Here is a 20,983-nt window from a genome sequence, read left to right as displayed (position 1 = left end):
GTAGTATTTACTTCAGCGCATTTTTTCTTCTTCATCCACACGTCGGCGTCGTGATAGATTCCACATTTCACATTGCCATGAGAGAGAGTGCAGCACAGTCGGCGACGATGGCGGCTCCCTTGATCACAATGCTTACTCACGCATATACACCAACCAATCAAAACTACTAGGGGCCTACGTAGATTCACGATCCGATCGCGATCTCTTCCTGATTTACGCCAAACTGTGACTGTGTGTACACTCTCGGGCTCACCATCAATCAACGGTGGGGTGGTTTCTGCTCTGTTGTTGTATCGTACGTATTCACGCATCACAACGTCATTTGTTTGTTGTGCTTGTGGTGTGACACAGTTTGTGTTTTCTGGGCGGGGAAATGACACACAACCACACGCAGACAGGATTAAAGGGGGCCCTGCAAATCTCACAGTTTCCCCTGTCCCCTAGTGCACCGGGGATTGAATCAGGGACAGTATGATTGGAAGGGAAATCAACAAACATAGTTCTCCGGTCATCCGCTGCGGTGTTGTGTTTGTGATGTCCGAAACGCACCGCTGTTGGCTGGGAGCCGTTTCGCAACAATCCTTCCCTCTGCGGGTCACTAGATGACAACAGTGCTGAGCTACTTTTGTAGAACTGCGTGGAACAAAAACCATTTCTTCTGGGCACAGATGACGAATGTGCTGAATCACTTCTGAACCCGCTGACGATCGGTTTTCATTCCACGCTTTGGCTCCGTTTCGCTCCTGTTTGCTTGCTGGCAGATGATAATTTGGGTTACGGTCTGCGACATTGAGAGCCGCACCACTACACACACCAACGCCGTCCACCGTTGTTTCCGATTGATCTCGCAAATGCCTCACGGATTGAAGGAGGAGTATATCTTAGCAGCAGATTCTGTTCCGTCTTTCGTGCTCGGGAACACATGACACAACACAACACTTTGATGCTGCTGATCGCTTGAATCCACCACACCAAACACTACTTCTGCCACTACGGCACGGCACCGAACCCGCAGAATTTTTCAGTATACTACTTGCCACCGCCAGCACGATAAGAGTCCCGTTATCTACTGGGAGCTTTACCGATGATGACGGCATCTGATGATGGTGCATATGCCTCGGAACGAGCACCCCCGTAAGGCCCCGGTGCTACACGACAAACTCTCGCTGCGTAAGCAAAAATGAATCCCTAGTTGCGCTATAGTGGCCAGCTTTGTCTAACTTTCTTCCCCCTCCTAGGGCACGGCAACTTTCACGTCAAGTTGCCACTACACGATCGGAAGTACGGTGGGCATTAGAGTGGACTCGAGGACTCCCACTTCGCCACGAAAACAACCCGTTCCCGGAAGCAGTCGCTGGGCCGAAGCGGCCAACCAACGCACCCGCGGTATTGATTGGCGCTTCGAATCAATAGGTGAGCCACACGGAAGAATAACAGAAACCACAAATAAATCATCACTTTGTGTACCGTTTTGCCCGTTCACGGTTGCTGCTGTTACTTTTTTATTACTGGACGGCGAGTAATCACTCTATCCTCGCAAGCTTCTGTCAGTGTGTTGGTGATCTTTACAGCGTGACGCTGTGACAGCAGTGTTGCCAATTCAGGTGAATTTTTGTCCAGCGTGGCTGCTGGAATGAGGCGACGTTTTAACTGTACGGTTCAGTTCTTCACACTTTTCACACGTTCAAATTTAGGACAGCAAATGCTTTTTCTTTCTCGTGTACGCTTCATTTAAGTTTCATTTTCCCCGCTGGGTCCCTAGATAGCGGACAACCGCTCTGTATTGAGTTGCACACTTACAATTTCATAGTCAAGTAAATTTTTTTTTGTTGTGTTTTCCACTTTCTGTGTTAATCTACTGCGTTCTCTTATGAATGGATTGCTGGTTTACGGAAATACTAAAACGGGAGTGCACAGTATTGGTTAATAGAAGAAGAAAAAAGAATCATATATAAAAAGGGAATTGAAATTCGCTTAATTTCAGTACACCCGAGCTGACGCCATATCGTCACACAAATCCGTCACCGTCTTCTCAGTGAAGCCTTCCTCCGTTGAAGACGGCGCAGCAACAATGGGCAGTAGCGATGTCACGACAATCGCATCGTTAACGACTTTGATCGTAACACGAACTTTCGCAAACAGCTTTAGCTCAAGCGTGGGGATGGATTTGTCCTTCGGAAACAGCAAAAATGTATCCACTGGTTCCATTGGTTTAACGCCAATTGATGATGTAGCGGACAATTTCTGGAAATAAAATAATGCAGAAAGTGCAAATCAAAAGTTCAAAACCTCGCCATTGGCTAGGCCGATCTCACCTTCGTTCCTACCCGGACCGCAATGCCCGTGTGGATCAGGACCATGTCGATGAAATGAGGCGAACATCCCAGCACGGCAGCCAACGTTTCGTGCTCCCCGACCATTCGCAGCCAGTGGCGGAAGTACAGCTGTGAACTGGCATCTCCTGCCAGCTTCGCGTTGTACTTCTTTTCGTTGCAGATCGAAGCCAGTCTCTGCAGTTCGTCCGAAGAGCGTTGCGGCACCTCGCCGACCTCGATGCTGGCGGCCAACACACGATGAACCAGACAATCGGCGTACCGCCGAATGGGGCTGGTAAAGTGCGTGTACATTTGAGCGGCCAGTGCGAAATGCTCGTGATCCTTGGGCGAATCGGAGAACGAAGAGCAGAAATAGTTTGCGCGGGTCATCGGTTTCGATAACAGCACATTCAGCACACTCCTGGCGGCGTCCGGATGCTCGGCCGAATCGATGATCGCCTCCATCGATTCGCGTATCGCCTTGGAGCTGTGGAACGCGAACGTGTACCCAAGAACGCCCAGATTGCGGGCAAGCTGTTTCATCATGTTTTCCGACGGTGGTCGGTGATGGCGCAACAACGAAATGGCCGGAAATGAAGAACTAATTTTCTCCGCCACCGACATATTGGCCAGCAGCATAAAGTCTTCGATCATTTCGTTGCTCGCGCGCAACTGATACACGCCATAGTCGAGCGGCCGACCGGTGGCAGGATCGAGCCGGAACGTCAGCTTCGGTTGGTTGATCTTCAGGCAACCATCGTCCATTCGACGCTTCCTGATTTGCACCGCGATCGACTGTAGGCGATTGACGATATCACGCAATCCGCTCGCCGTTTGGCCATGCAGAATCTCTGGCAGCCGATCCTCGTCCAAGGCGCCGCTTGCATTGTCCAGCATCAGCTGGGCGTGTTCGTAGGAAAGTTGGGCGCACGAGTTAATCACGCTGCGCGTGAATCGGGTGCTCAGCACGCTGGCGTCGTCCGGCCGTATCGTCCAGATAACCGAGAACGCCAGCTTGTCCTGGCCCGGCAGCAGCGAACAGGTGTTGCACAACTGCTTCGGAAGCATGTGATGCACCGCGTCAACCATGTAGATGGAAGTGGCACGTAGCTTTACCAGGTGATCCAAATCGGACCCCTCGTGCAAGAAGTACGTCACGTCGGAGATGTGAACACCGATTTCGTAGTTTCCATCCGACAGCACTTTGCAGCTGAGGGCATCGTCCAGATCACGGGCCGTGGCTGGATCGATCGTAAAGATACACTCGCCCCTCAGATCCTCTCGTCGGGCTATTTCCTCCTCCGGGATGCGGTAGGGCAGTGGTGGCAGCTGCGCCAGAATGCTATCCTCGTAGGGCGTCACGTCCAGATTGTACTCGACGAGGATGGCCTCATTTTCTACCTCCAGCGAGCCGCACTTGCCGATCGGTCGAAGAATTGTGCCGATCGGTACTTCATCCTGCCATTCGATGATTTCCGCCTGATAGATAACGTCGTTCGGATCCATCGCATCAACAGAACCGCCACCAGCAACGTTCGGTTCGAGAAATGCGTTGGGTAGATCGTGTCGGAAAACCCTCATCGACGGAATACGCATATCGCGTGGTGCAAACATTCGATAGTGCTTCTTACCGGCTGCCGCCGGTAGGAACTTTCCCACGCACTGCCGTTTGTGACGTTTTTCCAGAATCGCCACCACAAACCCAACATTGTTTTTTAACTCAGCGGACTCCAGTTCATCGGTGGATTCGACGGGCATCGTGTCATCCGGGTGACTCACATCTGTGTTTTTCTTCACATCCGCATCCGACTTATCCGACGCTTTATCCGCCGGTGGTGCCTGTGCCGGTCCATTCATTACGAAAACTCGCACTCGATCGCCATCCATGGCGCACTGCCGAAGGAGGATGGAATTTATGTAAATATTCGCCATGCGGTGCGGATCGTCGACAAACGCTTGCGCGTTGTTGCGAGAATTAACCCGCAGCAAGCCTTCCACCAGGTAACCAGTGCCACTGGCTACCAGAGTGGCCACGAAAGAAGCTAGATCAGTCGAGGAATCTTCCCTTAGTATCAGCTCCGGCTTATACTCTTCCACTGGCTGTTGCTTTCCATTGTTCAGCAGGTAGCTAACCTGATACTCGAACGTTCTCTGTACGGCTGTCTTCGTTTTCTTCTGGCCAACCTGCGACCCATGGTCCGCGGATTCGTTATCCGCGGGTTTTGTGCTCTTCGACTGTGTGATGTATTTCAACCCTGCCTCATACAGTGCTTCGGAAATCTTACGGTGATCTTCACTCACCAGCACCACGTTCTTTTTGACGGGGTGCAGCTCCAGCAAGCCGAGCTCTAGACCCAGCATTTCGATAAATTTCGAACGTGCCGCGGAGCTCAACATGTACAGAGTGAGCAGCAACTGGTGCTCGTGAGGGAGTTCGTCCATTTCGATGCTTTTACTCGTCCGTACCCTGGTTTCCGTTTCCGGTAGGATCTGTTTCGCGGTGTTCTTTTGCATTTTCCTTTCCGCCTTGAGTTGGGCCCGTTTTTGTTGCTTTGCAGCACGTTTCTCTTCCTTGAGCTTGCGCTCTTCAGCCAAATCGGAACGAATCCTTTCGGCGCTGGAGTGTGGTAGTTTTTTGCTAGCATTTTGGCCATCGGCAGACGAAGTTGAAATCGTCTTGACCCTGCTTTTCGCGTTGGGAACAGCGGGCTTCAGGTCCTGTTTTAGTTCAACGATCTGAGACCTCACATTTTTTATCATTCCCTTCAGCTCCGCCAGCTTCTTTTTACCATCGTTTTCGTCCAGCGCACCGTTCTTACTCTTGAGTTCCTTCTTCTTTTTTTCCTTATCCTTGAAAGTTTCTTTCCGTTCCGAGTCGCTCTTCCGTTTCCTCTCGACTGGCTTCAAATCTGGCGTTCCCGGCGGGGGAGGCTCATCGTCTTCACACTCACTGCCCCTCACAACGATCGGCTTATCTCGGTAGCTTTGCTCGAGCTCCAGTGGAATAAATTCCATGGGTTGCTTTTTCATCTTCACCTTTCCACGCTCATCTACGCAACCACTTTGGTTAGATGTTGATTCGTTGCTCGTTGATGCGGCTCCCTCTTCGAGCATTTTACGTGTACTATCCACAATATCGTCTCTTAACCTACGAACGAATTCCTCCGCCGACATTTTGTCACGATTTACAAACTTTACACAATTCTGTGCAATTTCCTGTCGACTAGTTTCTCTGAATGTGTCAAAAGCTGGAACTAAAACATCAACCAAAACGTAAACAAAGTGATCAGGCTGCGGAACGAACTGCGCACACAAAGATATTATAATCTGAAATGAAATAATGCGGTTTTTCGGCGACAGCATGCGGTATTTTTTTCCTCGGTCTGGTCTGGTTTTTATCTTCATGCGGGATTCGAAATACTTTAAGAAATAGCAACCAGAAACAGAAAGGCATCCACGCGACTCATGGTAAACTCTTCCGTTGTTATGTCCCCGCCGGCATGGATCTGTCAAATAGTGACCACAAACAAAACACATGTGCCCAAATTTTCGTCCAGCAGCTAGTTAAAAAATAGGAATATAAATCTAGAAACTAGAATGGCGAAAAAACCACTCACACTCTCGGACAAGATAAGTAAACTGTTTATCCCGGATGCGGGTTCGGGTTCGGAAGAATCTGGAGATGAAACGGCGCCCAAGTTCAGTGAATTTGATGAAGGGCCGGACGATCCGGAACGCAGTTCCGCCCTGAGTGAGATTCGCAAGCGGAACATCAAGTTTCTCGAGGATATCGATCAAAAGTATGAAGGAGCCATCTCGTCGCGAAAGGAAGCTTTCGGAGACGAAGAGGCCAGCGATGAGGATGGAGGAGACGACTTTGATGAGGACAGTGTTACTGAAGACGATACTGACGGCGATGAGAATGTAGCACCCACCAAAGAGAAACGAAAGTCTATTCTCTTCATAAAGCAACCCTCTAGCGACGAGGAAGGATCAGATGAAGCAGGCGGCGATGAGGAAGCGGAATCGAATCCGGAGGAACACACGGAAGAATCCGACTACGAAGATGAATCAGTACAAGACTACACACAACCGAAGGAACCGAGCGAACAAAGGACTAAGCTGATCACGGATGAAAATCGCCAAGAAGCGATAGGAAAAGGTTTGGCCGTGCAAAACCAGCTGAAGCTGTGGGAACGGATGCTGGAGATGCGCATCAAAGTGCAACCGTGTTTGGTATCGGCCAACAGCTTACCGACGGGTGAGGCATTCGAAAAATTCCGCACCGATAGTGACCAGTTTCGGAAGAAGGCCAACCAAGCGACAAAGACCGTCACAGAGGCGCTTGATGCGCTTCTTTCACTTCAGGAGAAACTGTTCGAAGGGTTCTCGGCAACAAAGCACCTACTCAAAAGCGGTTCAAAGAGAAAGTCATCGTCGAGCAGCGGCTCGTCCAATGCGAAACGTGCCTCGGTGAATGAGTACGAAAAGTGCCTTGCCAGCCGAGCCAACGATATGGCCGAATATAGGAATAGCGTACTGTTGAAATGGCACGATCGTACGAAAATTGCCGCTAGTGTGCGGAACCAGAAGCAGTCGGTGTCGGTGGTGAAGAAAATCGAAGACAGTCTCATAAACCGCGAAGAGCTAGTGCGGAAAACGCAGCTGTACCGCGGAGGTCACAAATTGCTTGGACGTCCTGAAGAAACCAAGACGGATGAAGCAAAGAGTGCGCAAGGCAACGCATCCGATCCAGACCAAACGGAAACCCCCGTTTACGATGGGGAAATATACGACGATTCCGATTTCTATCATCAGCTGCTGCGGGAGCTAATAGAATACAAAACTAACACCACCGATAGCCCACAGGAGATTGCGAACAAGTTGGTGGAATTGCAGAAATTGCGAAGCAAAATGAAAAAGAATGTCGACACGCGCGCGACCAAGGGACGAAAAATACGGTATGCCACAATAAGAGGTTCGATGTAGTTTCGGCTGTATCTTGATATTTAAATCACTCGTTTTCTACTTCTTTCTCAGGTATGTGGTGCACAATAAGTTAGTCAATTTCATGGCCCCAGTTCCGGACTACGAGTGGACGGACGAAGCGAAAGATGAGCTGTTTGGGTCGCTGTTTGGTAAAATTTCTGCATCCACCACTGAATGAAGGCATCCACTAAAAATGGCAAATAAAATTAATTCAAAACAGTATCGTTTTGCATAAACTAACTTCAGCAGACTAGTTACTTGGCCTTAGGCCAGCTTTCACCAGCATTAACCCATTCTTGCTGCGAACCCCAATGGAAGAAGGAGTGGACAGGAAGGGCCACAATGGAGAACCCGATGCAGGAAGCTGACAGAGCATAAACATTGCGAGGCTTGTTGACTAAACAATTGTGTGTATGCGCTGTGTTTCATATTCTGACCGGTCAGCAAGTTACTTGGCCGAATCGGTTTAAGGAACACAGTTGAAGAGCTTCAATTCAATGAAGCCAAACGCACTTGTAGCTGATGAAAGGAAATGCAAAGGCTCATTAATCGCAATCGGTTCGCAAAAATGATAAGGCATGCATCTAATTTGGATCTGGTGTTAAAGGTGTCTTTTTCTTGCGATTGGTAAGCTTTTCGACTGTAATTCATTCTAATCAGCCGCAATGTTTGAACGTTATCAATCGCCCTCTGACCCACCACCACCATCATTCGGTTGAAAATAGAAACGTACAATAGATACGATCCTCATCAGTTTGTTTCTTCTTTATTCATTCGAAAAAATGATCATTCACAACTCAGTTTAATTTCTGGATAAGAAGAATGGAAAAGCACTAACTGTATTGCCTACAAATAAAACGTGTGTCGATCACCTCAGAACGTTCGTAGGCTTTTCGTACGTTTTCTCCGCTGTTTTGTCTTGTAAATGACCTGTTCACCGAGGGATAATGGAAAGTGTTCGAAACCGAATTCGATCGTTTAAATGCAGTTCCCTGCTAGCGGTGCCAACCACTTCTTCTTCAAACACGGGTGTTCTTCTGAGAATCGGAACCCTCAGATTGTTCGCTCAATTTGATCGCAGAAAGGAAAGTTCGGTGTTGTGTCCGAAGAGCAGGAGTGATAGGAAGTCTAGGGAGAAATCACGTTGGCCATGGTACTGATTGCTCAAGTATCGAACTCACACACATCGCAATCGTGAAAATCGTATAGTTGCATAATGAGAAATTTTTTGTGACAATGAAGGACATTACCAACAGACAGATCTTTCGCAACGGGACATCATCGACAGCCAGGAAACGCTGTTTCTGATCCCATGTTTCGTTAGTAACTCCAACCAAAGCCAAAAGGGAGGACAGTCTGGAATGCCGGTCAATGGGCACTCTCGAGGCCGACTCGGATAAGAGATTACAGTTCAGTTTTCTTGACGTTGCCAGAGCGGTCGAAGCCCTTCAGCTCGCTCGTGGCGTGTTTGGCGATGTACTTTACGAAATCGTCGACCTCCCGACCACCTTCGTAGCGGAGCGGGTTGCTCTTGGCGTCCTTGGGCAGCCAGTAAAGAGTCGGGAAACCGCGCACCTCAAACTCTGGAGCCACATCGTTAGCCGTAGCGTCCATCTTCACGATGGAAACATCCTCGTCCTTTAGTTTGGTGCCAAGCTCCTCCAGTGTTGGCGTGAGCTTCTTGCAGTGACCGCACCACGGGGCGTAAAATTCGACCAACGTATCGACACCATTGTTAACGACGACTTCGTCAAAGTTCTTGGCCACGGCCACCTTCACCGGTCCGTCGTTGCTTTCCGGCGCCGGTTCCGATTTCACGTACGGCTCGAGGGAACCCTCATCCAGCTCGGTGGCGAATGCTTGCAAATTTTCGACAGAGAACTCGTCCTTCATGATGAACTTCTGGTTCTTGGCATCGCGGGCCAACACCAGGGGCTTGTCGCCGGTGTAATCGTATCCGTACTCGTTCAGCTCGTGCTGGAAGTCGTCCTTCGAGCTGACGGCAAAGTTGACGCGACCCACGAACTCCTTCGCCACCTTCAGCACACGGTTGCGCCAGTAGTTGGTGCCTTTCGGGTTCTTCACATAGTCCACGGCGTAGTACACGACCACAAGCGGGTTTTTGAAATCGCTCGACGAGTCGCGCGTACGTACTCCGGCCAATCCGTGGAAGTTTACCTTGACGAAATCAGCCAACTCCTGCTTGCTGCTGCCCTCGAACTTGACAAAGTCCGGTTCAAACTTGTTCGCCAGCTGACGGGCACGGAACAGATACACGCCATCGGTTTCTCCCTGCTTCTCGAGCACCGCCGGTACGCTGCTGTGGCCAAAGCGTAGACGTTCGCGCTGGCTATCGGCGTACTTGAGGAACTCAGCCTTCAGATCCGATTCCTTCTTGAAAAAGCCGACCAGCGACGTTTCCTGCACTTTGAGGAAAGCATCGAACGCATCCAGCGTCAGCAGATCCTTTGAGGCAGGGCCAACGATCGATTTCATGTACTTTGCAATACCGCTGGCTTCCCGGGGTCCATTGAACTCCTGGGACACCTCACCGTTCTTGAACACTTTCAGCGTGGGGTATCCGCTGACGCTGAACTTGTTGCACGTGTCCTTACCTCCTTCCGTGCAGTCGACCTTGGCCAGCGCAATCGGAGGATCTTCGCCACGTAGCAGCTCGGCCGCCTTGGCGTACTCCGGTTTCAGTTTTTTGCAGTGTCCGCACCTAGAAAAAGCGAAACAGGGACACTCAGGAACATTCTTTTAAAGCCCACTATACTACAGAATCGTTCCCTAGGTTCTGTTGCACTGTGCTTTCCATCCTAGCCGCATCCGGATTTCGTCCGGAATAAATTTTCGAGACTTTTTTTACATACCAAGGTGCGTAGAACATCACAAGGGTGGTTTCCGTCTCGGCGACGCGCGTCGAGAAATCACTATCGGTCAAGTCGAGAACATCGGCTTCGCCGGCGAAGGCCGCGGCCACCAGGGCACACAAGCACAGTAGCACCCGGCGAGACATACTTCCGTTGGATGATAATCGGTTCTAAGAGGAAAACGTGAAAAGAGGCCGATAAAACTCCAGAAACTATTTCCAGAACAACCGACAAATTACGTGGCCCAAAACTGATCAGCACACGTACATGCACACAGACACAGAGTTCAAAGCCTAGGAAGGGGAGCAGAAATCACACACCTTTATCGGAGGAATAATGATGGAGGACGGGACGGTTTTCCAGTGAAATGTGGAATAATGCCCGGCGGTGTGAGCGACCTTTCGTTGATTGGCCCGCGGAACGATTGGTTCCCTCTCGCTCTGGCTAGCGCATCGTTTCGCCGGTATCACCAATCCTGTTTTGTTGGCGATCGCTGATTGGTCCGCGTTCTCGTTCAACTGACAACTGCTTTGCGGAAAACTCATTCCGTTTTTCTTGCTGGCTCGCGACAGATAATGTCAAAATTTGAAGATCCGATCAAAGTAGACGTTATTTACAACGGAGAAAACGATGTGTTTCGAAAACTTGTGATAAAATGTATGGTGAAATCGATTAAACCACAGTTCGCAGGACTCCAACGTAGCCGAACTGAACGAGCGTCGAAGCGAATGCGGTTTATCGCAATCTGCACGCATGGCACGACATTAGAATGTAATTGCCCATGTTATAGTAAAACTTCGGTTACGGAAACACAGATTTTACTTTCAACTGTTGATTTATTTCAAACTACCGTTCCCACGACCGAACGTATAAAGTTAATGGTTGGCAAAGAAATTAAATTTTTCCACAACTCGCTTGGTGTGTTCCGCAGCTACTCCAGCTCGTATCAAGCGGTACGATCCGACCTCAGATAAGTCGATCACCGTTGATGCCGCACGTTGTTCCTCCGATAGTCCTAGCTGCCCACCATCGAAAACCGCTCCCAAGCTGGACCACAGGCACTGGAACTCGTGCACATTCAGTGTGCTTTGGCATGCGCTCTTGTTGGCGCTCGTTAGTGCAATCGGGTAACGAAACGCACGCGACACGTCCCGGATGAACTGGAAGTCTGGTATTCGAATGCCAATCTTTTCCACACCAGGGTTCAGGAAAGGGTTGTCCAAATGAGACGATTTCCGAACCACAATGGTGACTGCCCCGGGCAATAGTTGCTGCAGGAGCTTGTCCGAAAGATGGTCCGCCTGCCCCCAGTAGCGTAGGTCGTCAAAGTCGGCAACGCATATTGCCACAGGCTTTTGGCCGTGCCGCCCTTTGATGGCGTACAATTGCTGGATGGCGGCGGGATTATTGGCACTGCAAGCTAAACCGTAAACGGTATCGGTCGGCAGGGCAATCACTTGGCCGGATTCGAGCAGGTTAGCAGCCTGGCGAATCGCGACATTGTTGGAGATCGGTATGACCGGTGCCGTATCTGTACCCGGTTTCTGGTCTTCCTCGATGTTTATGAACCCATTCATCTTTGAACGGGTCGTGCTGCCTTGAACTGATTTCTGCACTAATAGCTTAGCAATAGTTTGCCTCACAATGCTCATCACTAGTTGGGGCAATGAAGAATAAATTTAACAATATAGAAGAGTACTTTTGCGCCTATTCGCGCCACAGATGACCACAGGTTTGTTTGCAGCACTTGAAGAACGTTGTCATCGGTTCATCGGCGGATCGAGTTTGGATTTGCATGTAGTACGCAAGCTTATGAGAGCACGCTGGGCACACGGTGCTGGTTGAATCCACGTTTTCCCAGGCAGCAGATCCGCCCATTACATGATCAACTTCCTGCAAAAAAGAAGATAAGCATTCGATAGCGCACAGCCACGCACGTATCCGGCGTCCCTTACCTTCAGCTTCGGGTAAATGCGGCTTGTAATTTTCCGCTTTATCTTACATATATACGGACACGTGTTACAAGAGAAGCGTAACGAATCGGTACCTTCTTCCACGAGCAGCAAATTGCCACAAGTAGGGCAGAACATTAACATTTCTCACCAGTTGAAACGAAATTTGCCGCTCTGTACATAGTGTAAATATTTACGATTGTTTCACGTCGCGCGCTGCCATGTGGTTCAACTGACAGCATTTCGCCTCGTGTCGGCGAAATGATGTCAGTGCTTGTCAGTGATATGGCACGTCGATCGAAAACAATTTGAATTGTCTTGTCTTCCGTTTAACCAGTTTTCTCAATTTTTACACAAAGAACGTTCCACGGTTTTGCGGCAGTGCGAACTTTAGTCAATATACAGAATCTTTTGTTATGGAGATAGGGGAATTTTACTACAAGAGAATTATAGGATATTACTTTCAGTCGGTTTGTCTCGTTTAAGGAGAAACAATGGAAGAAGCGTTACTGTTGCTGCTGCTGCTAGCCGTGTGACTATTGCTTGAGCCGTTACTGCCATCGGCTGCCGATCGTTTACCCAGTGTTATAGGAACTCTCGTTTTCGGTACAGTCGAAGGAAGATGCTGCCACCGTGACGGAGGCCAAACGATGTGAACCGCTCGGGCCGTTACCAATCCAAGAGAAACTGGACCGAATGTTGCCGAATCTAAAGAGTTGCCTGCAAAGAGCAATAGCATGTTACAATAGTCAGTATCTTGACAGTGGGAATTGTATTTCGGCAGCATACCTGTATTATCCCCTTCGACCCAGCAGTGTCCTTCCGGTATCTTAACGTACGGAACTTTGTATCCTAGCGTGGCGATCACGTCTCCCTGGAGTGCGACAACACGCTTGATAATCTTCTGACTGGGATCTTTGGGTGAGATCAGGGAAATTACATCTCCCCTCTGCACGTCCATATTTCGTACGGCCCAGCGCGAAAGGAACACATAATCCGTGACGGTGGCGTCCGGGTTGAGGGTGGGTTGCATAGAAATACCTTCGACGCGAGCCACATAACCAACAGCGTCGAGTAGCGTCACGCCAACAGGAACGCCGAGGAGCAGCGATTTAAGGAAGGTCGGAAATCGCATGGCGATTGAGTTGCACACACGGCAAGGTGGGCAAAATTTGGTATTGCACTATGGTTAGACTAGAAACGCACCAACAAACATACCACACGACCACTGCCCTAACACGTCTTATGTTTGATGCTGCAATTTAGAGATGAGAATTTGCAGATCTTTTCGATTTCAACAGGATTCCATTTGCGGTCTGTGTTTTGGAGCAATATTCCGAGTTTGACATTAGATGCGAGAAGGAAGATTGTTTTGTTGTGTAACCCACGATGAGCCTACTGCGATGAAAACAGAGCGACCTGGATGATACAGCCGGTGATTATTGGATTCAAGAATCATATGGTGTTGGGAACTTTTCCAGTTAAATAGTCTTCATTTACAAACCTTTAGGATTTGAAAAAATTACAGTAATTCAAAGAAAATTGATCCTCCTCGACATTCGCGACCGACAACGGCGAGACCATATTTTTCGGTTTTGGCAACACTTCTGTCCCGCGTATGTAAACTAAACAATTTGAGGCTCTGAAACGCGCGGTTTAACTTCTTTCTAACCTACATCTAGCTTTTCTTCAATGGAAGTGACAACGAAAAGTAAGATTTAACCCTCATTCTATCAGTGAACCAACAGACACGTTGTTGTAGCGGAAAGCGCCTTTGGAAGTTCCAAGCCTTGCTTTACGTTTTGTTTTGTTTACAGACTTCGCGGAACAGCTGCCCGCGATTCGCGAGGCGATCCAGAACGCGTCCTTTTTTGCATTCGACTGCGAGTTCACGGGCCTAGCGTCGGACCGGCTTATTTTTCCTTTTGATACACCGGAAGAGGTGTACCAGAAGACGATCGAAGCGAGTCCACAGTACATCATCGTTCAGTTCGGTTTGTGCGCGTTCCGCGTCGAACCGGCAAGCGAGGGCTCCGCGTCACCACGGCTAACGTACAAGTGCTACAATTTCTATTGTTACCCGAAAAACCGAACCAGTGTGTTTAGTTGCCAGGGCGAAAGCCTTCGGTTTCTGGCCGACCATGGGTTCGACTTTAACAAACTGTTCCGGGAGGGTCTCTCGTTCGCAACCGAAGCCGAAGCGGAGCGGCTGCGTTCGGACTTAAAGGAGCGACAAGCGACCCGGGCTGCCGCATTGCAAGCGGCAGCAGACGGCAACCCGGAAGGCGCTGAGTCGGACGTCAACATGGTACCCGTGCCGGCGGAACATCAGGAGCAGATTGACGAAACGGCTGCAAAGATAGAAGCATTTTTGAAGTCGGACGATGCGGAACTCATCGTGGATAACTGCAACGGATTTCAGCGCAAGCTAATCTACCAGATGATCGAACATCGCTTCCAGCAGCAAGTATCTACCTCAACGGTAACGCTGGAGAACAACCACAAATGCATTAAGGTGGAGCGGAAACGATCGCCCGAGGAAGACAAGGCATTCGAGGAGAAGCGCATAGCACAGGAGAACGAAGAATTGCAGAACACCATCGGTCTGTCGTTGGTTCTGCAAGAGCTGTCGAAGGCGCGCAAGTTAGTCATCGGTCACAACATCTTGCTGGATCTGCTCTACACTATCCGGCAGTTCTTCAAGCCCCTCCCAACGGACTACAAGGAGTTTAAGAAGCTGACAAAGGAAATCTTTCCTCTGTGAGTGTTTTAGGGACATTTCGGCTGTATGTAAATTGAAACTCCAAACTACTTCCCATCTCGCAGATTGCTCGATACCAAGTACCTGTGCACGAACGCAGAAATTAAGGTGAACGTCAATTCGTCAATCTTGGCACACGTCTACGAAGCGGTAAGCAAGGAGCCATTTTCAATACCGACGGTCACTTCCGAGCTGCCAAATCATCAGTACACCGGAGAAGATCAGAAGCAACACGAAGCGGGATACGATGCGTACCTTACGGGACTTTGCTTTTTGGGGCTCGTAAGCCGCTTCAAGGTGGACCTGGAAAACCTCACCAAAAATTCCACATTGAAGCAATACATGAACAGGTTTGTGGCATAACGAATAATGTGTTATGGTTCATCATGGGTTTTGATAAACAATCTAATCTGCTGTAGGATCTTCATTGCGCGACTGGTGGACAACAATTACATCAATCTCAATGGCAAAGAGCGTAAGGATCCGGACACTTTGAGCTGTGGCAAACATAAGCTATTCCTTTTTCGTCCCACAGCCACACACTCGCGGGATCATATATTCTACGTAACATTTCCGGAAACCTGGCGCACCGGGGACATTATGGGCAAGTTTAAGCCGTTCGGTTCGGTGCACATTAGCTGGCTGAATAATACGTCGGCCTTCGTATCGCTGCACAACCGGATCGCGTCCAGCTTGGTGCTGAAAACGATCGGCTACCATAGCGGGTTCAGTGTGCACAGCTTTGCTCAGTTCTTGGAAATGAAACTGCAAGTATATAACTTCCTTCTTCGACCACACACACGCTCGCGTTTCCAACCGAGGGATACTAATCTTGTGCGCCGATCGTTCTGCTTTGTTTTAGCGCCTTGGATTTAAACGACGACGAAACGATTCGGGTAGTGGTGGAGCAGGAAGCCAGGGAGAGAGCCACGCCGGTGCTGCGAAGCGCGCCAACACCAACGCGGAAAAAGAAAGAGAAGAAAAAGACGAAAAAATAGGGGCTACCGATGGGAGCCACGTGTGGGCAGCGGGTAAACGCAATGACGAAGCCGACGACGATGCAGGCGGCTGGACGACGGTGAAGAGAGCCCGTAAAACGTTCAACACCAGCGACGATTGGTAGGGAACCGGCGAAAGTACCGCGGTTCGTTCCGCCGCCGTTGCAGAGTTTCGGCATGATGGGTTGATTTTATGAATTGTTCAAGTGGTAAATTGAAATTAAAATAGTTCACTTGTGTATTTTTTAAATGAAAAAAGAATGCTCTTTCGATGTTTGATATTGGCTTGTTAAAACTAAACACGTTCCCACTGCAAGGGACTTAAGGTGAAATTCTTCCATATTTTGTTCGATTCTACGAATTCGAACACCCATTAACCGCGGTCACGGCCCTGATGGTGGCGGTTCGACAGTGTCGGGATCTTTGGCCACACACTCCGTCGTCCAGTCGACCGGTATGGTGGCATGCAGCACCGTTTTCAGTTTTGCGATCGGACAGAACAACGTGCATCCTGGAATGGTTAGTCGTTTTAAGCGCTTTCCAAGCTGCTTCCGGCTAACGACAACACTGTACTGTCCGGTTGCAACATCACGGTAAAGCTCCAGTATGCCCATGATTCCGTAATCGGGTAGAACGTTCCCGTTCCACACCTGTAACGCTGACAGCAGATTGACGATCGTTGAATCGTGCCCCGCGTAGAGCAGAAGCTTTTTGTGCGCACCGCTCGGATTGGCAATCAACGTATCCCATTCGTCGAGTGTTTTCCGCAGAAACGGGCCACCCTTGAGCCGTTTCATCTCATCGGTGTAGACGTTTAGGGAGTAGCTTTTCTTTGTCAGCGGCAACAGTTTGTCCGGATAGTAGTCCTTGGTCCACGCTGGCAGCTCGAGACCGAAATCCGACTGTAAAACACAAAAGTCCAATTAATTGGTCTCTATGTGAAAGACTCGCGTTTGAGTGTTACCTCTGCCTTTAGCGTACTGAACAGAGACTGCACGTCATCTGGTGTGGCAATCTGCAGGCCGGTAAGTTCCGTGAGATTCTGGTACAGTTGTTGGTTATCACTCATAAGCTTCACGACTTCGGGCAACTTAAAGACTTCCTGTATGGCCTCTGCGTATCGGCGGCACGAAACTCGCACGAGCAACAGCTAGTGGTGCGAACAGAAACCCATTAACCCTGGGACCCCCGGTGTCTACCGTAGCAACCTACCGTGTCCTTATCGAGCGGTTCGCTAAAATAGGGTATCGGTTGCCAATTCAGGTTTCGGTTCCACTGCAGCGCAGAGTCGTCCGGCGGGAACAGTCCGGCCAGCACTATCTGCATTGACATCTGAGTCCTCGAGACGCCCGTCGTTTGCACGTGTACATTTTTCGCGCGATAAGGACCCACGAAGCTTCCGTAGCGATCGTGCAGCCACTGCCCAATCTCACTGTACAGCGAGAATTTTCCTTCATTAGTCAGCTGACCCCAATCGTATGGCTCGAAGGTGTAGTTGAGATAAGGATCGTTCGGGTACGTATCTGCCGGTGTGCGCTGACCGTGCCGGAAAAACTGTTGAAAAAAAAAGGAATAAAGGTTCAACCACCGCAAGCCGATTTTTGAAATTCCCGTTTGGCTGCCGTCTCTCACGATCTGCGCTTACCGCGTGCACCTGTTGCAGTTGTCGGTCACCGATTAGGAAGTCTGATTCCTGTTCCGTCGAGAGGTCCTCCGCGGACGATGGTGCTCCGTATGCCCCGTAAGCGGTAAAAAAGACCACTGTGATGAATACTATACTGCACGTCAACATAATGAAAGCGCGTCTGCTCAGATAGTACATGGCGCTGCGGTTCTTATATACGCGTGTCTACGAAACGTTGGCGGGTTTGACCGTGGATTGGTAGTGGAAGAAGTGCAGTTTATTCCAGTAAAATGATACTTGTGTGTGTTGGTTCAATTTGCTGGCAAAACATTTTAGGTCGGAAAATGAATGTAATACTATCAAGAGGCTCGGCAAAAACACGCAGTCTGCCGTTTACATTTGAATCGCTCATCCCCTCGTCGTCCTCGTACCGGAGCAGATAAAGCACCGCCGTGTGGGTCGACGTGATGCTTTCGGAGCGTCGTAGTGGTGATCTTATTACACACCGAACCTTGTGCGTTTGGCCGCCTTGGTCCGGCGATGGATTCGGGCAGGTTAAAGGTTTAGACGGGACTGTGTATGAGTGTCATGGATTTTATTGTTTTTCTGTTCGGAGGAGCTAGCGGGGAGTTTCGGCCCGTGATCTTGGGTGTGGGGAGGCTGCCAGAGGAAAGACGAATACCCGTTGGGCCAACAACGATGCTCACCGGAGATAAGCGACCAGATGTAGGCCCGACCCGACGATCGACATTCCCCGGTTAGTTGGTCGACCCAGTGTTTGGCTGTCTGCTAGTGGTTTGGGTGCTTGCCGCGGTCGCGGTCGATCCAGACACAATTGCCGCTGATAAACGAAACTGCCGTACCTGAGGTAGGACCGATCGGGTAACGGCAGATAGCGTCCGCGACGGATTCCTAAAATGGGAACGTGGCGAAACTTTACGTGATGGATGGCAACATTTTTTCGTATTTAAATAAGCCGGTTGGCACGTAGCACTCATTTAGAACTGCGGTGAACGACCGCATCGTAACCTTGAACTTAGTGACAACAACAACGCATTACACTTAATCTGTGATGTGTGATCGAAATTGTGATTCCTGCTAGGTTGATGAAAACCATATTTACTAAACTGAATTATGTGAAGCCTCAAAGTCAGAGAGTTTAGTAAACACCTTGGCATGCGCGGCCCATTGTTCGTCGAAACGTTATCAGGAAATATAAAATTTGCCTGGTGTTTGGCCGATTGTGTTAAAGTGATAAGCGAATTAAGTGACGACATGCTGTCTTTAAACTCTGATCGATCACCGATCAGCCAGGTGATCGATTAAAACCGCTAGAACACCGTCAGCACGCTAATTTTTTTGTCTCGAAAACATTTTTTTTGGCACGACAAGTTCAGGAATGACGTGGACTTGAGAGAACAAGTTTTATCACATGCTAACACTGTTTTCCTTTTTTGTTCACAGCTCCAAAATGTGTTTCGTTTTGTAAGCGTAATGTTAGTTGTATGAAAAGTACGACAGCCACAGTACCAATATGTACCGATTTCACTCAAGCAGGGCCGGAATTAAGCACGTGCGCCCAGCATCCGCCCTGAACTGGTGTGGCGGGTTCCGAAATTGAACTGAAAATAAATCATTGTACGCCCAAAAGACGGGCTGTCTGCCGCAAAAAGAGCTCCCAGAGAATACGGCTCAATCCGACGCAATTACTCGTCCCATTGGATTTGTTTGATAGGATCACTGCGCTTCGCGGAGTGTGGCATGTTTAAAATAAATCATCTTCGTTTTCTTCCTGCAAGCCCGCGTAGCGCTAGCGCTGGCTAAGGTAACTCGGTGTATCGATGCGTGAAAAACGAATAAAAGTGTTCTCGTTTTCGGCGCTCTGTCTTAACCAGGAACGATCAGTTAGATCGCTTGGTTGTTGTGTGTTCGTCAAAAATAAGTTAAATGAACATTCCCGCTGCTCGAACAATTGTACATTTTGCGTACACTGCGCATCGGAAGGCTCCACAGAAGGCACCTTAATTTAGCCTATTAGCTTTATCAGTTAAACTGGTGAGTCTAGGCCGAGCATAAAAATTTGCCAAGATCCGCCGTGTGAGATATCGTCAAGGTAGCAGTTACTTTATCATCAACGAATGAGTGCAAAGCCTTGAAAAGTACAACACACAATGCTGCTATCTACATATTCTTACCTGATTATCTGAAAGTTGGCAGTTTCTTCCCTTCGAGGGTATCCCTCCTGGTCTAAGGCTGGCACGGCTCCATAACACATTGGAATGCTCTTGGTTGGTGAAAACGATTGTCGCAAAACCACACTCGTTTGAATGTACAAAACTTCAAGCTTTTGATTTCACTAGTCTATTTATTTGGCTCTGCACGGCCGGTTCTGCCGAACGCCACCAGAAACTTTCTCTTTTTTAACTTTCACACTCGAGTGCTCCCATGAACTACGCAACACTTTATCAGCACAAAAAGCGCACCGTTCTGCCACGTTCAGGGTTTCAATTTGAAATAGAATACGTAATTTTGATTCGTGTTTAGCGCGCAAAAATTTCAGACCCGCACTTCGTTCTTATCACGTCGCCTGAGGCGGAATTGTCAGTCTTATCGGATCACTTTTATCTACGGTACATGATTACTTTAACACAAGGATCGGCTTTCGGACTGGCTCTCATTCACTGGTGGACATTTTTTAACAAACTCTACTGAATACAGCGCAGCGCTCGCAGGTATACTACCCTAACGAAAGCAACACTGGCAGTGTAAAGTCGAAACAAGAAAACGATTCTCTACGTCCATGGTGGTACTTAGCTTGTCGCGACAGTCGCAAGATTGATCAAATGACTGTACAATAGACGCTCATAAAAATGGATGGAGAGAACATACATGAATGTAATAGCCCCCCTTTTGTAGTTCTACGAGACTACCGTTAGAGTTTTCCTCGGCCAAGGTGAATTTGGGCACAGATGCGCTTGTGTGCGGATTGTGGGGTTTTGATAGTGATTGTTAAGCCTAGTACCAGCTGAGCAAATGTTTAGCTCTATTTTTTAGTCACGCATATTGCGCGCGGCCATTCATATTGCTCAAGTACGCAATAGGTGATAATATGTTTTATTCGTTTTTTCTATTTCTCATTATTATTATTTCTCGTTATTATTATTTCTCATTTATCAGTTCATTTTTTATAGAAACAAAATCGAAATCGGTGACAATCCATTGTTTAGTAACATTTAAGCATTCATATTTAGGCGTTGCAATTTTTGCTGTAAGCCTCTGTCGACGACGAGCATTTTTGGCTGTATAAAGTTTGGCTCAGGACATCCCACAAACGGGCATCGTGTTTTTGCGTTCTTCTTGAGCATGTCTTCGATGACATCTTTTTCATACACGTGATTGCACTGCATGTTCCTCACCGGAACCTCAAGAGGACGCTTCGTAATTGGATCGATCATGCTACTGCTAGTGGAA

General features: G+C 48.8%; 8 protein-coding genes across 9 annotated transcripts; 2 read left to right on the top strand and 6 right to left on the bottom strand.

Moving 5' to 3' along the window:
- Window positions 1–1,781: 1,781 nt before the first annotated feature.
- LOC128278236 (DIS3-like exonuclease 2) lies at window positions 1,782–5,073 on the bottom strand. Its single transcript, XM_053016916.1, has 2 exons — window positions 2,316–5,073; window positions 1,782–2,244 (listed from the first exon to the last, which is right to left on the bottom strand). Exons 1-2 carry the CDS (start codon window positions 4,827–4,829, stop codon window positions 1,981–1,983), a joined length of 2,778 nt encoding a protein of 925 aa, XP_052872876.1. The 5' UTR covers window positions 4,830–5,073; the 3' UTR covers window positions 1,782–1,980.
- Window positions 5,074–5,893: 820 nt separating this feature from the next.
- Window positions 5,894–7,496, top strand: LOC128267424 (protein Aatf). Its single transcript, XM_053004256.1, has 2 exons — window positions 5,894–7,276; window positions 7,356–7,496. The coding sequence occupies exons 1-2, from the start codon at window positions 5,913–5,915 to the stop codon at window positions 7,480–7,482; spliced, it is 1,491 nt and encodes a 496-aa protein (XP_052860216.1). The 5' UTR covers window positions 5,894–5,912; the 3' UTR covers window positions 7,483–7,496.
- A 557-nt stretch (window positions 7,497–8,053) lies between these two features.
- Window positions 8,054–10,598, bottom strand: LOC128269162 (protein disulfide-isomerase A3). Of its 2 annotated transcripts, none has more exons than XM_053006543.1 (3): window positions 10,498–10,598; window positions 10,178–10,347; window positions 8,054–10,026 (listed from the first exon to the last, which is right to left on the bottom strand). In XM_053006543.1, exons 2-3 carry the CDS (start codon window positions 10,321–10,323, stop codon window positions 8,709–8,711), a joined length of 1,464 nt encoding a protein of 487 aa, XP_052862503.1. In that variant the 5' UTR covers window positions 10,324–10,347; window positions 10,498–10,598; the 3' UTR covers window positions 8,054–8,708. The 2 variants fall into 2 exon arrangements, with proteins under 2 accessions (XP_052862503.1, XP_052862504.1); XM_053006544.1 differs by lacking the exon at window positions 10,498–10,598 and adding an exon at window positions 10,417–10,438.
- Window positions 10,599–11,029: 431 nt separating this feature from the next.
- Window positions 11,030–11,829, bottom strand: LOC128278099 (threonylcarbamoyl-AMP synthase). Its single transcript, XM_053016761.1, has one exon. The coding sequence runs from the start codon at window positions 11,827–11,829 to the stop codon at window positions 11,053–11,055; it is 777 nt and encodes a 258-aa protein (XP_052872721.1). The 3' UTR covers window positions 11,030–11,052.
- A 55-nt stretch (window positions 11,830–11,884) lies between these two features.
- Window positions 11,885–12,273, bottom strand: LOC128278100 (DNA-directed RNA polymerase III subunit RPC10). Its single transcript, XM_053016762.1, has 2 exons — window positions 12,133–12,273; window positions 11,885–12,070 (listed from the first exon to the last, which is right to left on the bottom strand). The coding sequence occupies exons 1-2, from the start codon at window positions 12,271–12,273 to the stop codon at window positions 11,885–11,887; spliced, it is 327 nt and encodes a 108-aa protein (XP_052872722.1).
- Window positions 12,274–12,514: 241 nt separating this feature from the next.
- On the bottom strand, window positions 12,515–13,472 carry LOC128267629 (mitochondrial inner membrane protease subunit 2). The gene is made up of 2 exons (XM_053004515.1): window positions 12,919–13,472; window positions 12,515–12,849 (listed from the first exon to the last, which is right to left on the bottom strand). The coding sequence occupies exons 1-2, from the start codon at window positions 13,262–13,264 to the stop codon at window positions 12,611–12,613; spliced, it is 585 nt and encodes a 194-aa protein (XP_052860475.1). The 5' UTR covers window positions 13,265–13,472; the 3' UTR covers window positions 12,515–12,610.
- A 346-nt stretch (window positions 13,473–13,818) lies between these two features.
- On the top strand, window positions 13,819–16,016 carry LOC128267781 (poly(A)-specific ribonuclease PARN-like). The gene is made up of 6 exons (XM_053004701.1): window positions 13,819–13,840; window positions 13,947–14,889; window positions 14,956–15,240; window positions 15,310–15,365; window positions 15,426–15,661; window positions 15,753–16,016. Exons 1-6 carry the CDS (start codon window positions 13,822–13,824, stop codon window positions 16,011–16,013), a joined length of 1,800 nt encoding a protein of 599 aa, XP_052860661.1. The 5' UTR covers window positions 13,819–13,821; the 3' UTR covers window positions 16,014–16,016.
- Window positions 16,017–16,178: 162 nt separating this feature from the next.
- Window positions 16,179–17,710, bottom strand: LOC128269439 (venom acid phosphatase Acph-1-like). The gene is made up of 4 exons (XM_053006898.1): window positions 17,534–17,710; window positions 17,101–17,442; window positions 16,853–17,038; window positions 16,179–16,790 (listed from the first exon to the last, which is right to left on the bottom strand). The coding sequence occupies exons 1-4, from the start codon at window positions 17,708–17,710 to the stop codon at window positions 16,272–16,274; spliced, it is 1,224 nt and encodes a 407-aa protein (XP_052862858.1). The 3' UTR covers window positions 16,179–16,271.
- Window positions 17,711–20,983: the final 3,273 nt, after the last annotated feature.

Source organism: Anopheles cruzii, chromosome 2, assembly GCF_943734635.1.
Source record: "Anopheles cruzii chromosome 2, idAnoCruzAS_RS32_06, whole genome shotgun sequence".
Taxonomy (NCBI): domain Eukaryota; kingdom Metazoa; phylum Arthropoda; class Insecta; order Diptera; family Culicidae; genus Anopheles; species Anopheles cruzii.
Note: the sequence above shows the minus strand (reverse complement) of the source record. Positions and strands in the feature narration are given on the sequence as shown.